Here is a 19,767-nt window from a genome sequence, read left to right on the forward strand (position 1 = left end):
CAGTGAGAAATGGATTCCTTGGCCCCTTGATGATTTATTATCATAAAATTTGCATTTAGTGTCATGCGCATGTGTGTGAATATTGTATTTTCTTTGTGCACATTCAGTTACCTCAGAATCCAATCATTACAAAGTATACAGCTCATGATTAGTTTTGACCTTATATCTCGGCTACTTACGTAACTATGATACAGGATTTCTGAAGCATTTACATGAACTTCATTAATTACAACAAGATTACTACCATAGCTGCAGTGAATTTGCAATTTCATATAGTTTTGCTGCCAGTCCACATTCCCTACATGAACGACATAGATGAGTTATAAAGTATCACTATCATGGTTACCACCCTTCTTATACACTGTTATGGTTGTGTATATTTTCTTTTTCATCTCTTTTCGTTGGCAATATTTGAAAAGTAATTCTTTTTATTTTTATTTTTTAGAGATTATTACTAAACTTACATTAGTTAAGGAATTCTTGTATCTTTTCAGATTGTAGGCAAATTTTATCAGTTTATTTTACGGTAAGCAATAAGAAATAGTCAATAGCTAAGAATAATACAAAATATAAATTAAATTTTTACTTTTTATAACACACTCTAATTATCATTGTATTTTTCCAGTTACTGAACCTAACCATGCACAATCCGACGAGGCAATATCACATATAGGAACAGAACATGAACCATCTCATGCACCAGAGTCTTCATCTGAAGCTGAACCATCGTCAGAACCAGAACCATCAGCTGAACCAGAACCATCAGCTGAACCAGAACCATCATCAGAACCAGAACCTTCATCCGAGCCAGAACCTTCATCCGAGCCAGAACCTTCATCCGAGCCAGAACCTTCTTCCGAGCCAGAAGCTTCATCCGAGCCAGAACCTTCATCCGAGCCAGAACCTTCATCCGAACCAGAACCTTCATCTGAGCCAGAACCTTCATCCGAGCCAGAACCTTCATCTGAACCAGAAACATCATCTGAGCCTGAGTCATCAGCTGAATCTGAACCAGAAACCAAATCAAAATATGAACAAACTCATGAATATATAGTTGAAAATCAGCCAGAAATTGAAATACATCCTATACCAACAACAATACAACCTGAACCTAAAACACAATCTGAGACAGAGAAACTAGAACCTGAACATTCTGTTGACTCCCAACCCTCTACTGAACCCCAACCTTCTGTTGAACCACAACCTTCTATTGAACTCGAACCTTCTACTGAACCTGAACCTTCTGCTGAGCCTGAACCTACTGCTGAACCAGTACCTTCTGTTGAAGCAGTACCTTCTGCTGAACCAGAATCTTCTGCAGAACCAGAACCTTCTGCAGAACCAGAACCTTCTGCAGAACCAGAACCTTCTGTTGAATCTGATCCTCATTCTTCTATCAAAACAGAACACAAAACAGAGCCAGAACATGATTTGGATGTAGAATCTAAAACAGAACAAGAACCTTCTGCAAAAAATATTTTGGAAACAGATTTAAATCAGAACTCATGGGTGGACCTTGGAATGCACTTATTTTCAGAAAAAAATTCAACATCTGAAGTTATACCAAATGAAACCACTGAAATTATGCCAGAAAATGAAAATAATATGATGGAAGAACGTATGCAACCTGTTATTAATGTGACAGATGCCAATGTTAATGGAGAGCCTAAGTCAGAGGACTCAGAACATAATTCAGACACAGAATCTGAAAAAACAAATGAAATGGTAGATCATTCTAACCATCTGATTCAAGATTCAACCGAGTCAAGTTCTTTACCAAAAGTAGATGACATAAAAGATGGAGATAGCCATTCTGAGGGTGAAGGAAGGTCCCATAGTGATGAAGATGTGTTTGAAGGAATAATAGTATCCAATTCTACAGAAGAAAACCACACAGAAGAATCGCACAGTATCAATGAAATTGAAATGAAAGAGACAAGTTCTGAAGTTCTTCAACATGAAGATGATACAAAGATGAATTCTAATAATCTTGAGAATGAAAACCACCAGGCTGACCCAGAAATAACAACTATACATTCAATGCCAGAAATTGTACCAGAAAGGACTTCTGAAGAATCTGAAGAACACAATACTGAATATCTGGATTCCTTCATGGTTAATGAAATGATTCCAATAAAAGAAAAAAAGAAAGAACCTCGGCTGGATGATGATAACAATAAAGAATCTAGCACAGAAAACAATGGTGAAGCAAATCATATAGTCACAGTATCTAATATAGAATCACTTAATGAGGATTCAACAAATGGTCCTGCTGAAGAGGTCGATCCTATGGAGTTTAGTGAAGGCTTAAACAGTGGAACACCTATTGTGAATATGTCAATAACAGAGCTAATGAAAGAGAAGGTTAATGGTGAATGGGACCTAGAACATGTGGGATTAGGTTCTACAACAACTGAAATCAATGTTGAAAAAACTACATTAAGAGATGATATTACCGCTACAGAATCAAAAACATTTTTAGAAAGTAATACTGAATTGCCACATGAATCAGAAAACAACATTTCTAGTGATAATAAATCAACTCCAACAAATAATTCTTCTGAAAGTAATACTGCTTACAGTGTAGAAAAAGTAAGAGATGGATCAATTCAGGAACCGGAAAACGAAACAAATATTGAAATGAAAAACACAACAGAGTTACCCATTAACAGCATATTTGCTAATGATGTAGTAAGCACTATTCATCCTTTGTTTCCAGTAGTATCCAAATCAGAGGAAAACATAACAACGCAAAATGTTGTCAGCAATGTAACTTCAGAAAAAGAAGAGAAGAAATCAGATTTCTTTTTGATTGAGGCAGAAACAACTATGCATCCATTATTTGGTAAAGATATCATTCATCATACAAGCAACAATACTATTTTAAGGGTTGAAGAGGTGAGTGATCCTGTTTCATCAAATAATTCAATAAATATTATGGAAATCACAACAACTAAAACTGAACAGGACAGTACTACTGAAACAAGAAGTATTTTGAATAATATAGCAGAAAATACATTTAATCCTCTGTTCACCCCAGAAAGTACTACAACTACTGGAAATCCTCTTAATGATGTAAAAGAAAGGGAAATTAACACTAGATCAAATGTACTTCATGATAATATAGAGAGCAATGACAATACAATCAAACCTGTAAATGGTGAAAAGGAGTCTGTAATTGAGAAATCAACTTTAATTCCAGTGATAGATCAGAATGATAGTGCAAATAATGTAGATGATAAAGGTAACATATATGAAGAAACTACTCCTTTTATTAATACTCATAATGATCCAAGAATTGGTGTGCCACATAAAAATGAAGATTACACCCTAGAGAATGCTGAGAGTAATATGACATCCACTGATCCGCGTATTGGTGTCATAGTAAGCACTGACAAAGAAATTAACAAAGAGAACGGTATAAATACAAATTATGATCCAAGAATTGGTATCTTTGAGAATAAAATTAATGATACAAATCAAGAACTAGTTATAATAGAGAAGAGTACTGAAGTTACATCAATCAACACTGGAAATGATCCTAGAACAAATGAAAGAGAAAATAGTTTATTCAGTTCTTCAGATGAAGCAGAAGCAACTTTGGCCCCTTTATTTAGTAAAGAAATTACAACTGCCTCTAGTCCTAGTTTAGAAGTTGTACTACAAGCAACATCAACTAGTCCAAGTGTAGTACTGGACAATTTAGTTAATGAAAGCAACACAAGTGCTGTTAACCCACAAAATACAACTTCTAACGTTTTGGACGAAAACTCGAGTTTCCTTCTTCAAAATCCGTCAGATGAGAATATAGAACAGAAGCAAATCAATGAATATGGTTTAGGAGAGGAAGCCAAGATAAATACTAATGGTCTAAATGATGTTCAGTTCAATAATTCTTATGATCAAGGCTTGATTTTACAAAACATAAGTAATGAAGATGAAGAACCTTCTGAAAAATATATGTTCAGTGAAAAGGATTCATATGATAAAAGTGAGTTGAAGAAAAAAGAGAAGAAACCCATCAAAAGTGATGATCCTGAACTGATAAAAAGTTTATATGAAAAGAAAAATAGATTAGAAAAGGAGAAGAAGAATGAGAAAAATAATTTGTCCTCACAGGTTTTTGATGAGAACAACAGTAGTACAGAACCATTTACAGCTAGTCAAGTAGGAGCAAGTTCAACAGAAAGTAACTTTTTAACAGCAGTTCTAGATGTATCAGAGGTCAAACAGGACTATGGAAATGGTGTTTATGAATTAGATGATCGAAAAAGTAAAAAGAAGTTCAACAAGAAGACGGACAGTACATCTCAAATAGGAAATGAATTTGATGAGTTTAATGGTTCACTGATGCATGATAATGCCACTGTGGAATCAAGAGATTTGGATACAGATTATGTTATAACTGACTTGCCTGATGTAGTATCATCATTTTCAACAGAAATGACCGATTTAAAAGAGAAAGTAGAAGAATCAATCAAACCTGATTTAATGAGTGTTAAAAAAGTTTATATTGATGACGATGGCAATGAAGAAATAAATCAGACTAAAACAGCAAACTTGAGCATTTTATCTATCAAAGAGACTACTGTTAGCCCTTTGTTTGAGAATTCTCAGGTTGAACTCCTAAATACCACTGAAACTCTTAGTGGAACAAGTGATACTTCCATTATGGATAAATCAACTCCATTTGGCTTTTCAAAATGCGCTTCAGGTAATTATAACTGTCATACTAAAAATATATCTATGTTTTTTTGTCTTCTTCCATGCTAATTATATTAAAGCAAATTCTATTATCAGGAGAATTTAACAAAATTAATATTTATTTAGTACCACAATACCATGTTATCATCAGGATCTTATTTAGAAGATTCATTGATTTTGTATTTCTTTCCAATTTAAAATTCACCTGTTGTTTTACAGCTAGTAGATAAAACTAGTTTCCTAATTCATTTAAAAAATTAACAATCAAACAGTAAAAATTATAACACTAATTGTATAACTCTGCGAGTTTGTTTAGTTTGGAAAGCACCAATAGAAGTCTTAAATTTGGTCAGTCTCTACTAAGATACCAACTAATCCATTTTTTCTCAAATATATTTTACAAAAATAATAGGTTAGACTACCTTTTTGCTTCATGTTGCTCATTCTGCAAACAGTATACTATATCTGCATGAGTCCTGTCCAGGTAGAACTTGAACTAGTCTGCTATATCATGCTATCTCTTACACAGACTAATCTCAAACATCTTCACCATATAACCAACTGTTTAATTTTAAAACAATTTTTTAAAGATATCAAACAATATACACAGATGAAAATATTAAAATAAATAGTTCAAAATAAAACAAAAATTAGTCAATAAATTTTATTTGTGTAGGATTCAGATTAAAATCAATTTATGTCAAGTAGATCTGTTGAACATTAACGTTTTCATTACAACATAGCAATAAAAAATCAGTAATAAATAACTTTAATCCTGTATAGATACATTATTATTATAATAGTCCTCTGAGTGAGTTGAAACATATTCCAATTATTATATATATATATATATATATATATATATATATATATATATATATATATATATATTATATAATTAATTATAAATGTATTATTGTGTAAATGTTAATTTTTAACACCTAATTGACCTAAGATTATTCTGTACAGGGCTTGCTTCATTAACATAATATTTTTATATTTGTAAATAGCCACAGTTCAGCAAATAAAAGTCTGTTTAATGTGTCTCAGGTCAATTTCAATGCATCAATGGCACTACAAGAGAGGGGGCTTATTGTGTACCACTCTCAGCCAAGTGTGATTCTGCCAACGACTGTTCCGACGGTTCTGATGAACTGGGCTGCATTCAAGATGGCTGTCCAGGGAACTTTCAGGTAATTAGTTGGCTGATAAAATTCATGTATACTATAAATGACTGACCATAATATTAATCAACTTCTTGTTACTGTCACGATAATCTAATCAAGTTACTGTTTCACAAAGTCCCTGCAAAAGAGTGTGTACTGAGTGACATTGAAATAAAATTTCTTAAATGTTGCTATCAAAAGGAGTATGTTTAAAAATTCAAAAACATTGGTAAATTAAGGTTTGTGTATAAAAACTTAAGTGATCTGTTATTTTGTATTGAATTATGTATTGTTTGGCAGTGTTCAAATGGGCAATGTCTGAAGAGAGATCTTGTGTGCAACAACATAGTGGACTGCAATGATGGAAGTGATGAGGCCAACTGTGGTAAGACTTTTTTGTACTTTATTTTTATACATATTAAAAAAATAAAATAAAATAGTTATAAATATTTTATTTTGTGAAAATAGTTAAGGAATATATATATAGCTATTTTCTTATAAATTTATACCACAACACAAAAAATGAACTTTGTATATCAGGTCAATGACCTCTCTTTCTTTCAAGTACTTTCCTTAACAAGCCACTGACATTTTATAGTATTCTCATTTTTGAAAAACCTCTTTGAACTGATTGTTTGAAATACTGCTGCCATAACCTTTGACCATATTTTACTCCACTTCATATCTTTGAAAGTAGGTATTATTTTCAAAATTTCACAGTGTTTAAAAATACCACATCTATTTTGTCTGTCTCTCTAGCCATTTTTGTGAGATTTTTAAGAACGTTGTAAGATAAAGCCATTCAAATATTATTTATTCCTTTTCTAATAGCTCATAATATTAATTTTGAAGTTTACAGTTTGTTTAAAGCTCAAAATTTTAGTTAAGTTTTCAGATATTTTTGTATGTCTTTTGATTTTCGTACTAACATTATATTTGATTTAAAATTAGAAATAGAGTTTATTGTTTGTTGGAAATATCTTTAAGTATCTTTTAACAGTTACTCATGTATGCACAGTGTGTATATATATATATATATAATAGTAATAATAAAACATGTAATAATAATATAATGTATAATGTATAGCTACAGTGAATTAAAAGCAGTGGTATTTATTAATCAATACCAGCACAAAGTGCTCCAATGTGCATGCACTTGCACAACCATGCATATACATAGTGCATGATAATGAGATCTTTATGCTACAAATTCTAAACTGTATATTAAATAAAAGTTCAAAAAAATTTACTTATTACCTATAAAATACTGTAATGAGTTTTAAAGTTGAAGTCATCACGCCTTAAACTTTACTAATATTGGACTGCGCTAAGAGTGCACTAATCAAATATCTCTTTATTCAAGAAATGTTATACATTATTGAATAGCATCAAGAACATTAAACTTATTACTAATCAATTCAGCTCTAGAACTGAAAACAAATAAAAATACCTATATACGTAACCAACCTAAACAATTGACAAACATTAGTCCCTTCAGTTTAATTTGAAAACTGCAATTACATGAATTATCAGAATATTTTTAAATGACAAGTATTTGTATTCTGATAGTAACTTATATTTCCTGAAACGTGTAATACCTACTTTGATTATTTTTGCTTACTACATAAAGATTTTTTTTTGTTGGTTTTAGATGAATGGAAGTGTGAGTTTGATGAGCTGCAGTGTCCATCAGGCCGCTGTGTCCCCGTGCTGTGGCAGTGTGACGGCAAACCTGACTGTGATAACCATACTGATGAGTTCAACTGTCAGAGTAAGATTAAATTCAGTCTTTTAAAACCTATTGTTACTATTAGGGAGTACTTGACTAGTGATAATACTAAACAAGAAATATAAGGTGTGGTCTGTTGCTTATTGTAAATGAGGTTTTCTTCAAGGATTTTCTAAAACAAAACAGCATGTACAATTTCTGGTTCTTTTTTACACATAGTAAAGTGAATTTAATAAAGCAAAATTAGAGCCACAAATCACATTGCTGCTTGGAATGGAATGAGGGGAATGGTCTCAAGACCCTCCCTTCAAAACGTTTTGTGATATATCATGACTTTGTAGTTTATCCAGAACAAAAACAGAACTGAAGAATTTGATAGCAGTTAGAGTACATGATCCATTGAGAGATTCTTGGTTCATACAGTAACACAAATATATTTTTATTCCTACTATTCTATTTGTTGTATTAAAGTAACAGTTATATTTGGGTTTGGTTGTAATTAGTAGTGAATTCATATGCATTAATGGTGTTATCCATATGATTTAAATTGTAGGAGTTTGCTAATTAGAACAGTGTTATTAGTATTTGTACTGTGTAAAAACTTTTAAAAATCCTATATTTTCGTTATTACTATGTCTTGTGTTAACGACTTAATTGTGAAACTAAATGACTGTCATTGATGACTGATTAAAGTTCTAAATTGTTTATAAAGGCTTGTATTTGCAGCATCTTGTGGCAACAATGAGTATCTCTGCCCTGAGGGCTGGTGTATTCCTCAAACATGGCGCTGCAATGGTCAACCAGAATGTGCTAATGGAGAAGACGAAAAACTTTGTGGTAAGTAGATTTTTATTTGTTAGTAGTCAGCTCCATATTTCAGATGCCACAATTTGATGTTTTGAGTAGTAAAATGATCATATTGTCACAAATTAATAAATTCTATCTACTACTAATAAATTAATTCATATATCTTTTGTGCAGATTTGTGTGTTCATTGTGGGAATTTCATGTATATTTGTAAGGTATTCCTTAAATTTAACTCAAATCTTATAAAAGACTAAATTACAGTATTTTAAGTCTGATTTTCTGATGGTAATAAACTAGTTTTGAGTTTATTAAACAAGTGTTTTGTAAGATACATAATTTATGTAGTGCCCATATTATATATAGGATATGAATATTCATAACTAAATATTTATTATACTACATGCTAAATGCTTCATTTAAGTTTTTAAAAAACCATTATAACCACACTATATTATAACCTTTATAACAAAACCACAATCGCCTATCACTTTAATAGCAGTATTATCATCATATAGTATGCTATTTTCAAACTTCTTAATCAGATTGAATAATAAATTTATTAGCAAAATATTGTACAGTCATATTTGGCAAAAACAACTTAAAATAATAAACTAAATATGCAAACTACATGCACTGTGTAGTCTTGGCAAAAAACCTATTTTTCTTCAAATGAAAATAAATTAATGGAAATTTACGTAATGTTTTTTAAGTAGGTTGTATAGTTTTCAATAAAAATTCTTTTTTTATATATTTGCAAAATTTTACCATTTTTAAATTTTAGTTTTATTTGTTATTATTTCCTTATTCCTTTCATTCTTTTAAGCTGTAACTGAAAATAATTATTCCACACAACTTTTGTAATATTATTATATATTTATACATTAATTTACTCGTATCTAACGATATACAGTTTTCCAGCTGTATAATATACTTAAGCTTATCATAAACTATGATAAGGTATCATAGTAAAAGATGTTGATTCTAGTGTATATATTTAGCTACTATTCTGTCTTTCACCAAAACGACACATATCTGTTAAGAAAGGTGCCACACTAAAGGTGTTAAGAAAAAAATTGTTTTAAAATCCTGTTCTAATACTTACACAAATACAACTGAAATGGCATTTATTAAATGCAAAATTATTGAAAAATATTGAATATTTATTATTTGTTTGAATTGCCATATTGAAAATTTCTTTCCTTCTATTGAAAACAATAAGATAATATATTATATTGTGATTATCGTTATATGCTAAGTGTGGGTTAATCACTTGGAACTCTTTAATTTTGTTGTTTTAGATTGCTCGGTAGACCAGTTCAGGTGTCTAACCGGAGGCTGTGTGGACGCAGCTCTGATCTGTGATGGAGTAGAACATTGCCCTGACAACAGTGACGAGTGGGAGTGTGTGCAACTCGACTCCATGGATTTGCAGATCAGGTGATCTAATTGCATCTCAACATTTATGCTATACATAATAGATTTTGACGAGTTTGAAAACAATTTCAATGTTAACATATTTTTTAAATAGAATAACATTTATTCCACATAGCGTTGTCTCATCACAGTAGCATTGCATGCTAATAAAGATTCAGAATAAACTATTGACAAACTCCTGACTATTGATATTGTTATTGAGAAACCCATACTAGAAAAATATATGACTTTATATTAAATTGTTATTTAATAAGTGTTATAAATAATAGTCAATGTATATAATTGCAACAATAATAATAGTATTAATAAACAATATTCAATAGTAAGGCAATAGTTTATATGACAAATAAACTAAGGGTAAGGGTTAAGATTTGTGAATGTCCAAAGAACAGCCCATATGACGTTTGATGGGTCAAATTATTGTTCTTATTATTATTATTCTTTTTTTCTAATAAATATACATATTCAATTCCAGAATCTCTCACTTGATATTAAACCGTTTTGATTAAAATACAAAATGTAAATTTTATTGTTTTCAAAAAAACACTTTATTTGTAATCTTTGTCTGCAAATTTGTCTTAAATTTGATAAGCTAAAGAGTAATGTTTAAGAGAGCATTTTTTTAATAAATCACCTATAATTAACTTATATCTATTGTTTATCAGTTTAGTTAATTTGTCACAGAAGACAGTTTAGATGAGATGTGATATATAGGCCAATATATAATTACCAATAGGTTCAAAAATTATTTTGTGGGTTAAGCCTAAAAGTAACTTAACCATGAGGAATACAGATACACCAATAGATAAGTGTGATTTAGATGGTCCTTCGAATATATTTATTTTATTCTAGTTAAAGTACAGTGAACAATTCAAAGCTATTGCGCCCATTATGTTTTCATTTTTCTTACTGCACTCAGGTATACAAATATTTAGTAATATAAACTATTTTTATTATTGTATTATTTTAATGACTGTGCTTTGTCTGTTTTATGAGAGAACTAAATATTTTGATTGTGACCCGAAATTTGTGCTATATCACATTTTTGCCAGAGATTTAGCTTTATCTCTAGGAGGCTTATTATTTTCAATTATTTATTCTAGATTTGATTTTATAGTGTTCTTTGTAATCTCAGTAAAAAAGGAGAAACTACCTATTGCATAAAATGAACCAATGAGGTAGTTTCATTATTATGTTGTAATATTGGCAGAACCAAGGACAATGAGTGGCTACCAGTATGTGCCTCCCAGTGGACGACAGAATGGAGCAATGCAGCGTGCCAGGGACTCGGGTTTGCCAAAGCTCAGTTCACAGAGATGCGGCCAGCAGACTCCAACTCAACACCACACTTCTCGCTCAAGCCCGAGGCTCGCTGGGACTCTGGACATCGACTGACTGCTGCAGTTTCTCGCTCAGATGAACCCTGCGAGGCTTTTGTTGAGATTACTTGCCAAGAATTCAGTAAGTTTATTATTTCTCCAAGTGAATTTTTAACAATACTAACGATGTTGCACCCTATCCTGTATACAGTATTGGACTGAGTGTGTAACTTAAGAAGTTTTGCCAGTAACATAAATGGAAATGAAAGTGGTAAGTCTATAAAAGAAATAATAAATGGGCACTGATACACTGAAAGTATGGATTGGTTATCTGACTCTGTGCATATGCAGATCAGAATGTTGCAAAGTTGCAATTTATGTTGAGTGGTAAAATTGAAGTGTTTTATAACAGAATAAGATCAGCAGATGGAGAGGAAAAGATACATAGGTCTTTAACTATGATCCAAAATTGACAATACCTGGATTCTAAATTACAGTATCATACTATGAGCACTTACTGAGTGTTGGGAATTGAAAGAACTATTAACATTAACATATACCTTTGTCAACAGTCATTACACTACAATAGTTTTGACTTTTGGTACGTCATCTTCTGGTATCAATAAGTCCTGTCCTGTCCTGTCTTCAGCTGGCCACAATGTTATATCATATTAAATAATTGTGTGTAATATGCCTATCAAATGTGTGTTCCGTTATTTATTTATCTGTCGTAATTTGTGCTGTGTTTGTAAATTTTAAACTATGACGACTTCAGATGGATAATCCTCTCTTAACTTATTGATGCCAAAAGATGACTTACTAGAAGTCGAAATTATAGTAGTGTTATGACTACTGTTTGATGAATGTATTTTAATAGTCAATTTGCCGTTCAGAGCTATAATAATAATTTGAAAATTACTATAACAGTACTTTAATAGAATTCATTATTAACCCTTATAACGTCACAGACGCCGTATGGCGCATAGACAAACTATCTCCAAACGGCAAAGACGCGGTACGGCGCATCGACACAAAACTGCGTCTATAGCAAATTTAAGTTCCTTTTAAATCCGATCAATGTCACTAACGGTATGCGTCAACCATGTGTGTGGGTTATTGACCTATGTTAAGCGTCAAAATATAGCTGTCGCGTTACATTGTTTGAAACAATAGACACTCTCCCCGCCACACGGCACAGACGCCGTACAGCGCGCGCGCTTTTGTTTGCAGTTTGGCTTCAGGTAGTGCATGTCTAACTATCGCTGAGTTGGTTTCCTTCGTCGTGTTTTCTGTTTATATGGTTTTTATTTATTTGTTAAAAGTATTGATATCTTAGTTTTAGTATTCATTTAGTGTTTTTTAGTGTCATTTTAGTGTTTAGTGTCACCTATTTAGTGTTCAGGTACTTTGGGATTATACCGACCACACCAGTATGAAGAACACAAAAATATAAATTTATAGCTAAACAAACATGATAGGACGAAAAAACAACTCTTTAATTACAAAATTACAAGCATTTCCAGGCATTGTGATCGGTATTGTTGTCGCTGTTATCTTATCTTTCTCGAGAATCCCGATTACGACAGGCCACGCGGCATCACATGATTTGCGCGGGTACATAATTGCCTTTCCATTACAATTCAATTTATATTTCTGATCAGATCCTCTAGAATTTGATATTTTACTGATAGGTACTATCTCGAGGGATGTTTTTCTTTCGTTGACATCAGCGAGAAGGCATGGCACTCGCATTTTGGGTGGCGGAGTATGATCAAGAATAAAAACAAGTTTTGAGTGTTTTTTCAATAAAGAGTTTAGTTTTAGTTTGATCATGTTTGTTTTTATTTAATTTTTGTGTTTGGAGAAATGTAGAGGTAAAACACGGAAGTACAACAAAGCGACGCACCAGCTGAACGGGCGGCGAGACTCTGCAATCACGTTATCTACTAGACCGCTCGACTTTGATCTCTGTCTGAGGATGGGGAGGGGTTTGCGATACGACAATTCCTGTTTTATATTGACGAAATATTGTTCTACGCTAATCTAGTAATCAGTAGAAGCAAAATGTCAAATAACGATTCATGTCTGGGTGTGGTCGGTATAATTCCAAAGTACCGTGTTCATTATTAGTGATAAATAACATGTCTCGTAACATTGACGATCCTGAGTACAGTGACTTTATAATTTTAAAATTTTTACTTTTTTATACTTACCATAATTATAGAAAGTAAAAATAAAAATGAACTTTACACATTTAAATTTTTTTTTTTTTTAATATTGTGCCGTTTGCTGGAAGTCGTGAAAAGATATACTGACGTTATAAGGGTTTAATTTTACATTTTGAAAGTAAATATTTAAGATTTGTACTGTGTTGTCATTTACGTTTTACTGTTTTACCTACTTATATAATAAGATAAAAACAAAATATATTACAATACACAACAGCAAACAATTATGACACAGCTGCCAAACATAAGCAGACCAGCTGAGCAGAATGACTTGCTTTTTTACTCAGATCCACCTCTATAGGCAAATAGGCACAGCACGCATCTGACCACTCAGTGAATCTGTATTCTATGTTCTGTGTTTAGTAATAACCATAGTATTTCTTGACATTTCCACTAGAATGCGTTTTAAATGCTCTTAGCTAGGTTTGGTGTTTAGTTGTTTTCACATTAATACAGTAAACATCTGATAGACTGAGCTCAGGTGTTCCATTACATTAGTTTGGTTTATGAATTTGTTGTTCACTTCAGAGCTTTAAATAAATATAACTTAAATATTTTCGTTTCCTACTTACTAGTTCATATTTATTTATCTAAGAAAAATATAAAACAATTATTTTAGAATAACATTTGATGTAATAAAGAACTGCCGTGAGTAAACTGTATACCTGCTGTGTACTCTCTGTTGCCGCTAAACATTATTCCGGGTGTTAAGCAATGAAATTTTGCACCAGCTGCAGTGGTTTAATGTAAAACAGTCTCCGGATCTTCAAAGTGAAAATTTAACATTCTGAACCATAACTCTGGAAGCGCCTATGAGAAATTCTAAAGTGTGCACTGATTTTTGTAGGTTTTACAGATCTCTTTGTAAATTGAAAATAGAAAACTTGTATGCAGTATGTATACAGTGTTGTATATAATTTTTCCTGTCAAGAACCGAAGAATAAATCTGCATAATTTTGAAGTATAAATAAAAATAAATATTTTAGGCAGCTTATATTGTAGGTACTTATTGTTTAACATAAAAAATATAGTACACAAAAAGTAAGCACATTATAATAAAGTATACAATGTTTCAAAGGTAAAAATATTCAGATTGTAGAAAATTTAGTTGTGAATACAAAAATATAGTGTTATAGGGTTCAGAACAAAATTGTAATAATTTTGGTGTTTACAAAGAAAAGCGCTAAGTGGAAACTTACCCCTCACTTTTGGACTGAACATGGAATCCGTATAGTAGTGCTGTAGCACTTAAAAGAATAATCCTTTCTTTGAACATTTATAGCTTTAACTGTTATATCAACTATTTTATCTCATGTTTGTGTTTTGTGCAGCGTGTGGTAACCCTGGCCCATCAGAGGGAGTAGCGGCCAGACTTGTGGGTGGGAATGGTGCAGCCAATGGTCAATGGCCCTCTGTTGCCGTCTTGTACCAGAACAAAACTAAAGCCTCATGTACAGCTTCGATCATTAGTCCTAAATGGTTACTTTCCTCTTTCAATTGTTTACATACAAGGTAAGATATGTAAGATATTTATATGGTACATGAACTGTAAATGACGCTAGCAAATTTATTGCAAATAATCTTTTGCCACCTCATACCCCTAACCTTTGTGAGATGAAGTTTAATGGCTATAATTTTATTTTTTAATTCACATGCAAGGTAAAAAGTGTAATCAATTTGCAAACATTAGATTGGGTACCCTATAACTTGTAAGTTTTTGTAGCTCCTCAGTTTTAACACCTTTGCTTTGTTGAACTAATTGTAGTAACTAGTCATTTTAGGGTTAAACTAGTTGTTTCCTAATGGCAAACAACTAGTTTTTAGTAGTTTACTATGACTAAATAAAAGTTTTATTATTGAAAACTACAATTAAAATGGTAACCCTTCATCTTACATTATGAGGATGTTTCACAGTTTAATTTAGTTTAAAGTTTATTGAATAATTGTGTAACATCTATGCTACAAATATATAAAAATACGATAAAAACATTAGATTGCCACTACCTCTCATCTGCATTGAGAGAGTACATGTGTAAAGGAGTTAGGCCTATACACTTTCATTTTGCAGTGGAAAATGTCATTTGAGAAAAATACGCAAGCTACATTATAGTATAGGATATTTTTTTTACTGCACAAGAACACAGGTTTCAATCATTTGTTTCTTGTTCTACAGTGCCAATATGAATTCATTTGTAAACATTGCTTGCACTGTTCCCCTGAAGAAAGTGACTAGTTGTGACTAGTCGCTACTTTTTCCTTTCCTGCAAAGGCATTTAAAATTCAAGTGTTTTGTAATACATCTAAACTTTGCTCATAACATTTTGCCAGCAAGTAATGTAAGTTTTGTCAACAACCAAGAGTGTTTTTCGCAATAGCACACAACTATAATAATTTACAACTTTTAGCTTTAGATAGTCATTGATTCCAATTGAGCCGATACAAACTTTTACTTCTTAAAAAATTACTTCTTTTTGTAAAGTGGAAATTATTTTTATCATTTTGTATAAAAAAAAACCACTTTTAGTAAATTTTGTATGAGTAGGATTTTTCCATACAACTCTTTTGTGTTTTTTTCTAAGGCTTCACTTAATAAATTTCATTACTTTTTTATTTTAACCCATATAAATACTAATTCAAAAGCATTTGATTATACATAAATATTCTCTGTACTGTACTGAAAAAGAAAATATATAAAAATGCATACTTAACCCAATAGTTAACATTGCACAAATATTTAATTAATAATGATGTCCACAAGCAAAAAGTGTCTGCCAGTACAGGATTATCAACTCCCAGAACCAGGATTAAAGTTCACTTTTAATTTGTGAGGATAACTTTCCATCCCTATGCATTACAACATTATGCTTCAAGAACCTATTTTACAAACAAATTTACAAGTTTAAAACCACCAACCACCAGATTGGTTGCAAACTTATAAAAGTATTAGTCTAACTTTAACCAGTAGTAAATTGAATTCCTCATGTTTATTCCAGAGACAAATCCTTGATGTCAGATGGCTGGGTTGCATTTGGAGGTGGTTCTATGTTCGAGACAGATAAACCAGAGACTCAAATGCGAGTAGTAGCGGAGATGGTGCCTTATCCTCAAGTCAAGTTTAATCGCTTCCTCTACTCTGATGACCTGGTGCTGATTGGGCTAAAGGAACCTTTCTCTCTGACTCGCTATGTTGGTGCCATCTGTCTGCCAGAGAAGGAGATTGAACCTCGCCAGATCTGTGTCACTGCTGGATGGGGCTACACCTCCCCTGGTGGTGAGTTTCTGTCTTTATCATCAGGAAAGACAATAGACAATAGACAATTGCTTTATTTTCGTATTCATTAAGAACAGAAATGGCGTCAAATATGATAAGACATATAGTCAATTAATTGTAGATAAAAGTTGCTAACTACATTAACAATTAACATGTGTAACTGACAAAGTTTAGGTAGCTATTTCTTTAAAACATGATAAAAGTTTTACCAAAATAACAATTACAATTAATTAATTAAAGAGCTAAAACTTCTAGAACTATTAAAATTGTGCTGTAGAAATAAAACATTTTTGAACAAAACTTAATCAAATGTTTCAGAAATTAACTTCAGCCAGTACCTTCATTACTTGCCGGTGCCTACAATAGACTTGGCAGAGTGTAACTCAACGAAACACTATGCTGGGTTTGTTTCACAACACGAAATCTGTGCTGGCTACACAGATGCAGAGAAGACACCTTGTTATGTAAGTAAACAAATCTATGCCCATTAAATAAGAAATAAATGTTCATAGATATGGGATTGGTCTTGGGTAAATAATATCTGGAAAATAACAGGAAAAACAATCTGTACACACAGAACATGAAACACTTCATTAATTAAAAATTTCTTGAAGTAATTATTTTATTTTTCGATTATAGTGAAAATGTTATATTTTTATCAGCATTATAAGACTCAGAATTATCATAAATGTATTTCTTTTAAACTTGGTCTGAGTTTTTTTTTTCATTTTTAAGATGCTTCTACCACAATTTAATCACACTTTGGTTACCAACAGGAAATTCATATTGTTACTTAAATGACGAATTCTATTAACATAGGAAACATTTAATGACTTTGACATGTGTTGCCAGAAGGACGAGGGTGCACCACTGATGTGTGTCAGTGAGGGAGGAGTGTGGGAGTTGCAGGGGGTGCTTAGCTATCACAGCAACTGCGGTAGAGGCTTCCATCCTTCCATCTACAGCTCCATCTCAGCAGTCCGCTCTTGGATCGAGAAAACTGTGGGCAGCAAGTTCGAACGAAAGTCTACTTTTAATGTAAGGAGGTGATGATGAGTATTTGCTTGAATGCTGTGTTGTTTGTTACACAGTCATGCGATTCACCTGTGGCAGTCGTATTGACTGACCACAATATGCAATTCATTATTTGAAATGCAAATAATCTTTCTGCTCTAATTTTTATAATTTTGTCACTACAAATTACTTATGAATAGTAACAATAGATAAATCATTAATCCACTTACAAAGTGTTAGAAAATAATGAGTAGTTTGAATATATTTTAAATTTATTACTATTATAAATGTGTTTTTTACAACAGATCATTTCATAATAAGTGTTCAAATTCATTCAAAAACAATTTTTTGTGGAATGCAATACTTTTTAGTAGTAAATATACTGTTTGTTTACGGTGAATGTTGAGAAAAAAAGACTTGCATTCAGTCTTTGGTGTTTATTGTCATTAGATGAACAATGTAAAGGTAATTTAATACCGTCCTCCACAGCTCTTCCTCTCTTCTGTTTGTAAATCATGTTATTCGTTATCTTTATACCTATGTAGATTCATGGACTTATCAAGTTTTACTATAGCACCATTGTTCTGTAAAAATTTGAATGCACTGTAATATGAAGCTGACAGTTTATTGTCATGTATTGTATAGGATGCCATGTGTATGTTATTGTAGAATGCTCAAGTTAGTACAGCTGGTCTCGTATATAGTCAGACTCCATGGAGTTGTCAGTATTGTTCCATTATCTCCACAAGAGACCAGAAACGTGACAACCATAAAGGAGTGAGTTATCATAGTGTATAGATGTAAGAAGACTTGTAAGTAGACTAGGTTAGCCGAGACTCGATATGTCTTCCAAGAGCTTACGGTTTTTTGTAAACTATACTTTAACAATTATTTATGTATATATTATTTTAGTTAGCTAATGGATTATTATATGAAATAAAATCCATAGGTTAATGATTTGTAAAGAAACCTTCTTTGGTGCCAAATTAATTTATGTTTTGCATTCCTTCTTTTTGTTACAACTATATATGTTCATGTATATATACAAATTTCATTTATCAAATGAAAATTTTTTTAAATTATCAGGACAATTCTTAATTATCTTTAGTTAGTGCTATTTGTATTATGTTATAGCAAGACTTAACTATATAAAACAATGTGTCAATCATGTTCCAGGAAGGATTTCATAATATAGTAATTGTTAAAATAAAGATCAGTAAAAGGTTGTGATTATGGCTATTATAGACTTGGAGGAATACAAATAGTTTCAGTTAAACTAGTAATTTGCGTAGACACATATTCTCTGAAATAATTTTCTTTCCTAAATATTAAGGCAAAAGTTTAAATAAAAAATTTGCAAAAAGTTATTTTTTGCTATATTGATACCACAGAGTGTATATAGTTAAGAATGTTTAATTATTAAGCTTTGTATGTATATTGAAATATTAATTTCTTCCTTGCTTTCAACATTTATGTCATAACCATCATCCAATGTTAGTTCATGTGCCTTTTATCATTGTAATAGAAAATGTAAAATATAATGTTGTGTATCATTTCTGTAAGATATCATTGTGTATTCCGTCCAATAATTCCGTCCATTTACAAACTGAATTTTATTGAAACTTGCATAATCATATAAGTTTGTTTACTAGTAAATATGGAATATATAATATTGTTGATTTGTACAGGTTTTTGTTTAGAATAATACATAACAAATTTCAAAACAACTTTTGTTTTATTATGATCCTTGACTGAAGGATGACCTATGTTCCTTGTTATCAAAACTGCGCTCACTGGTAGACTCCTGAGCATGTTATCCGTATGATTCCCCAGTGTCGCAACTAAGACATAGCTTTGGATGAATCTGATTAAATAGCATACCACACTGGGAGTATGGAGTAATAAATTAGAAACGCCTTATTCAAAGTAAAACATTTAACTGGTGTATTTCAAACAAGTTGGATTGCTGTTATAGGTATAATTTTTAAATTTTAAGGGTTTTGAAGGGGTTCTATCCCCCTAATCCCACTTTCCTTAGTACACCACTGTGATTCTCTGCTACAGCAATGTCAATCTGCAGCACTTTCTCTAGCAT

At 31.7% G+C, this 19,767-nt stretch overlaps 1 protein-coding gene across 1 annotated transcript in view; it reads left to right on the forward strand.

Annotated features, from left to right (window-relative positions):
- Positions 1-19,399, forward strand: part of LOC124359890 — a 139,744-nt gene extending 120,345 nt beyond the window's left edge. The window contains exons 11-21 of the mRNA XM_046813007.1: positions 626-4,714; positions 5,755-5,897; positions 6,171-6,255; positions 7,522-7,641; positions 8,326-8,436; positions 9,705-9,843; positions 11,051-11,301; positions 14,719-14,899; positions 16,381-16,658; positions 16,977-17,122; positions 17,511-19,399. Coding sequence (XP_046668963.1) covers positions 626-4,714; positions 5,755-5,897; positions 6,171-6,255; positions 7,522-7,641; positions 8,326-8,436; positions 9,705-9,843; positions 11,051-11,301; positions 14,719-14,899; positions 16,381-16,658; positions 16,977-17,122; positions 17,511-17,708 — 5,741 coding nt within the window. The 3' untranslated portion in view covers positions 17,709-19,399. The remainder of the gene's footprint in view (positions 1-625; positions 4,715-5,754; positions 5,898-6,170; positions 6,256-7,521; positions 7,642-8,325; positions 8,437-9,704; positions 9,844-11,050; positions 11,302-14,718; positions 14,900-16,380; positions 16,659-16,976; positions 17,123-17,510) is intronic.
- Positions 19,400-19,767: the final 368 nt, after the last annotated feature.

Source organism: Homalodisca vitripennis, chromosome 4 (genome assembly GCF_021130785.1).
Source record: "Homalodisca vitripennis isolate AUS2020 chromosome 4, UT_GWSS_2.1, whole genome shotgun sequence".
NCBI classification, from domain to species: domain Eukaryota; kingdom Metazoa; phylum Arthropoda; class Insecta; order Hemiptera; family Cicadellidae; genus Homalodisca; species Homalodisca vitripennis.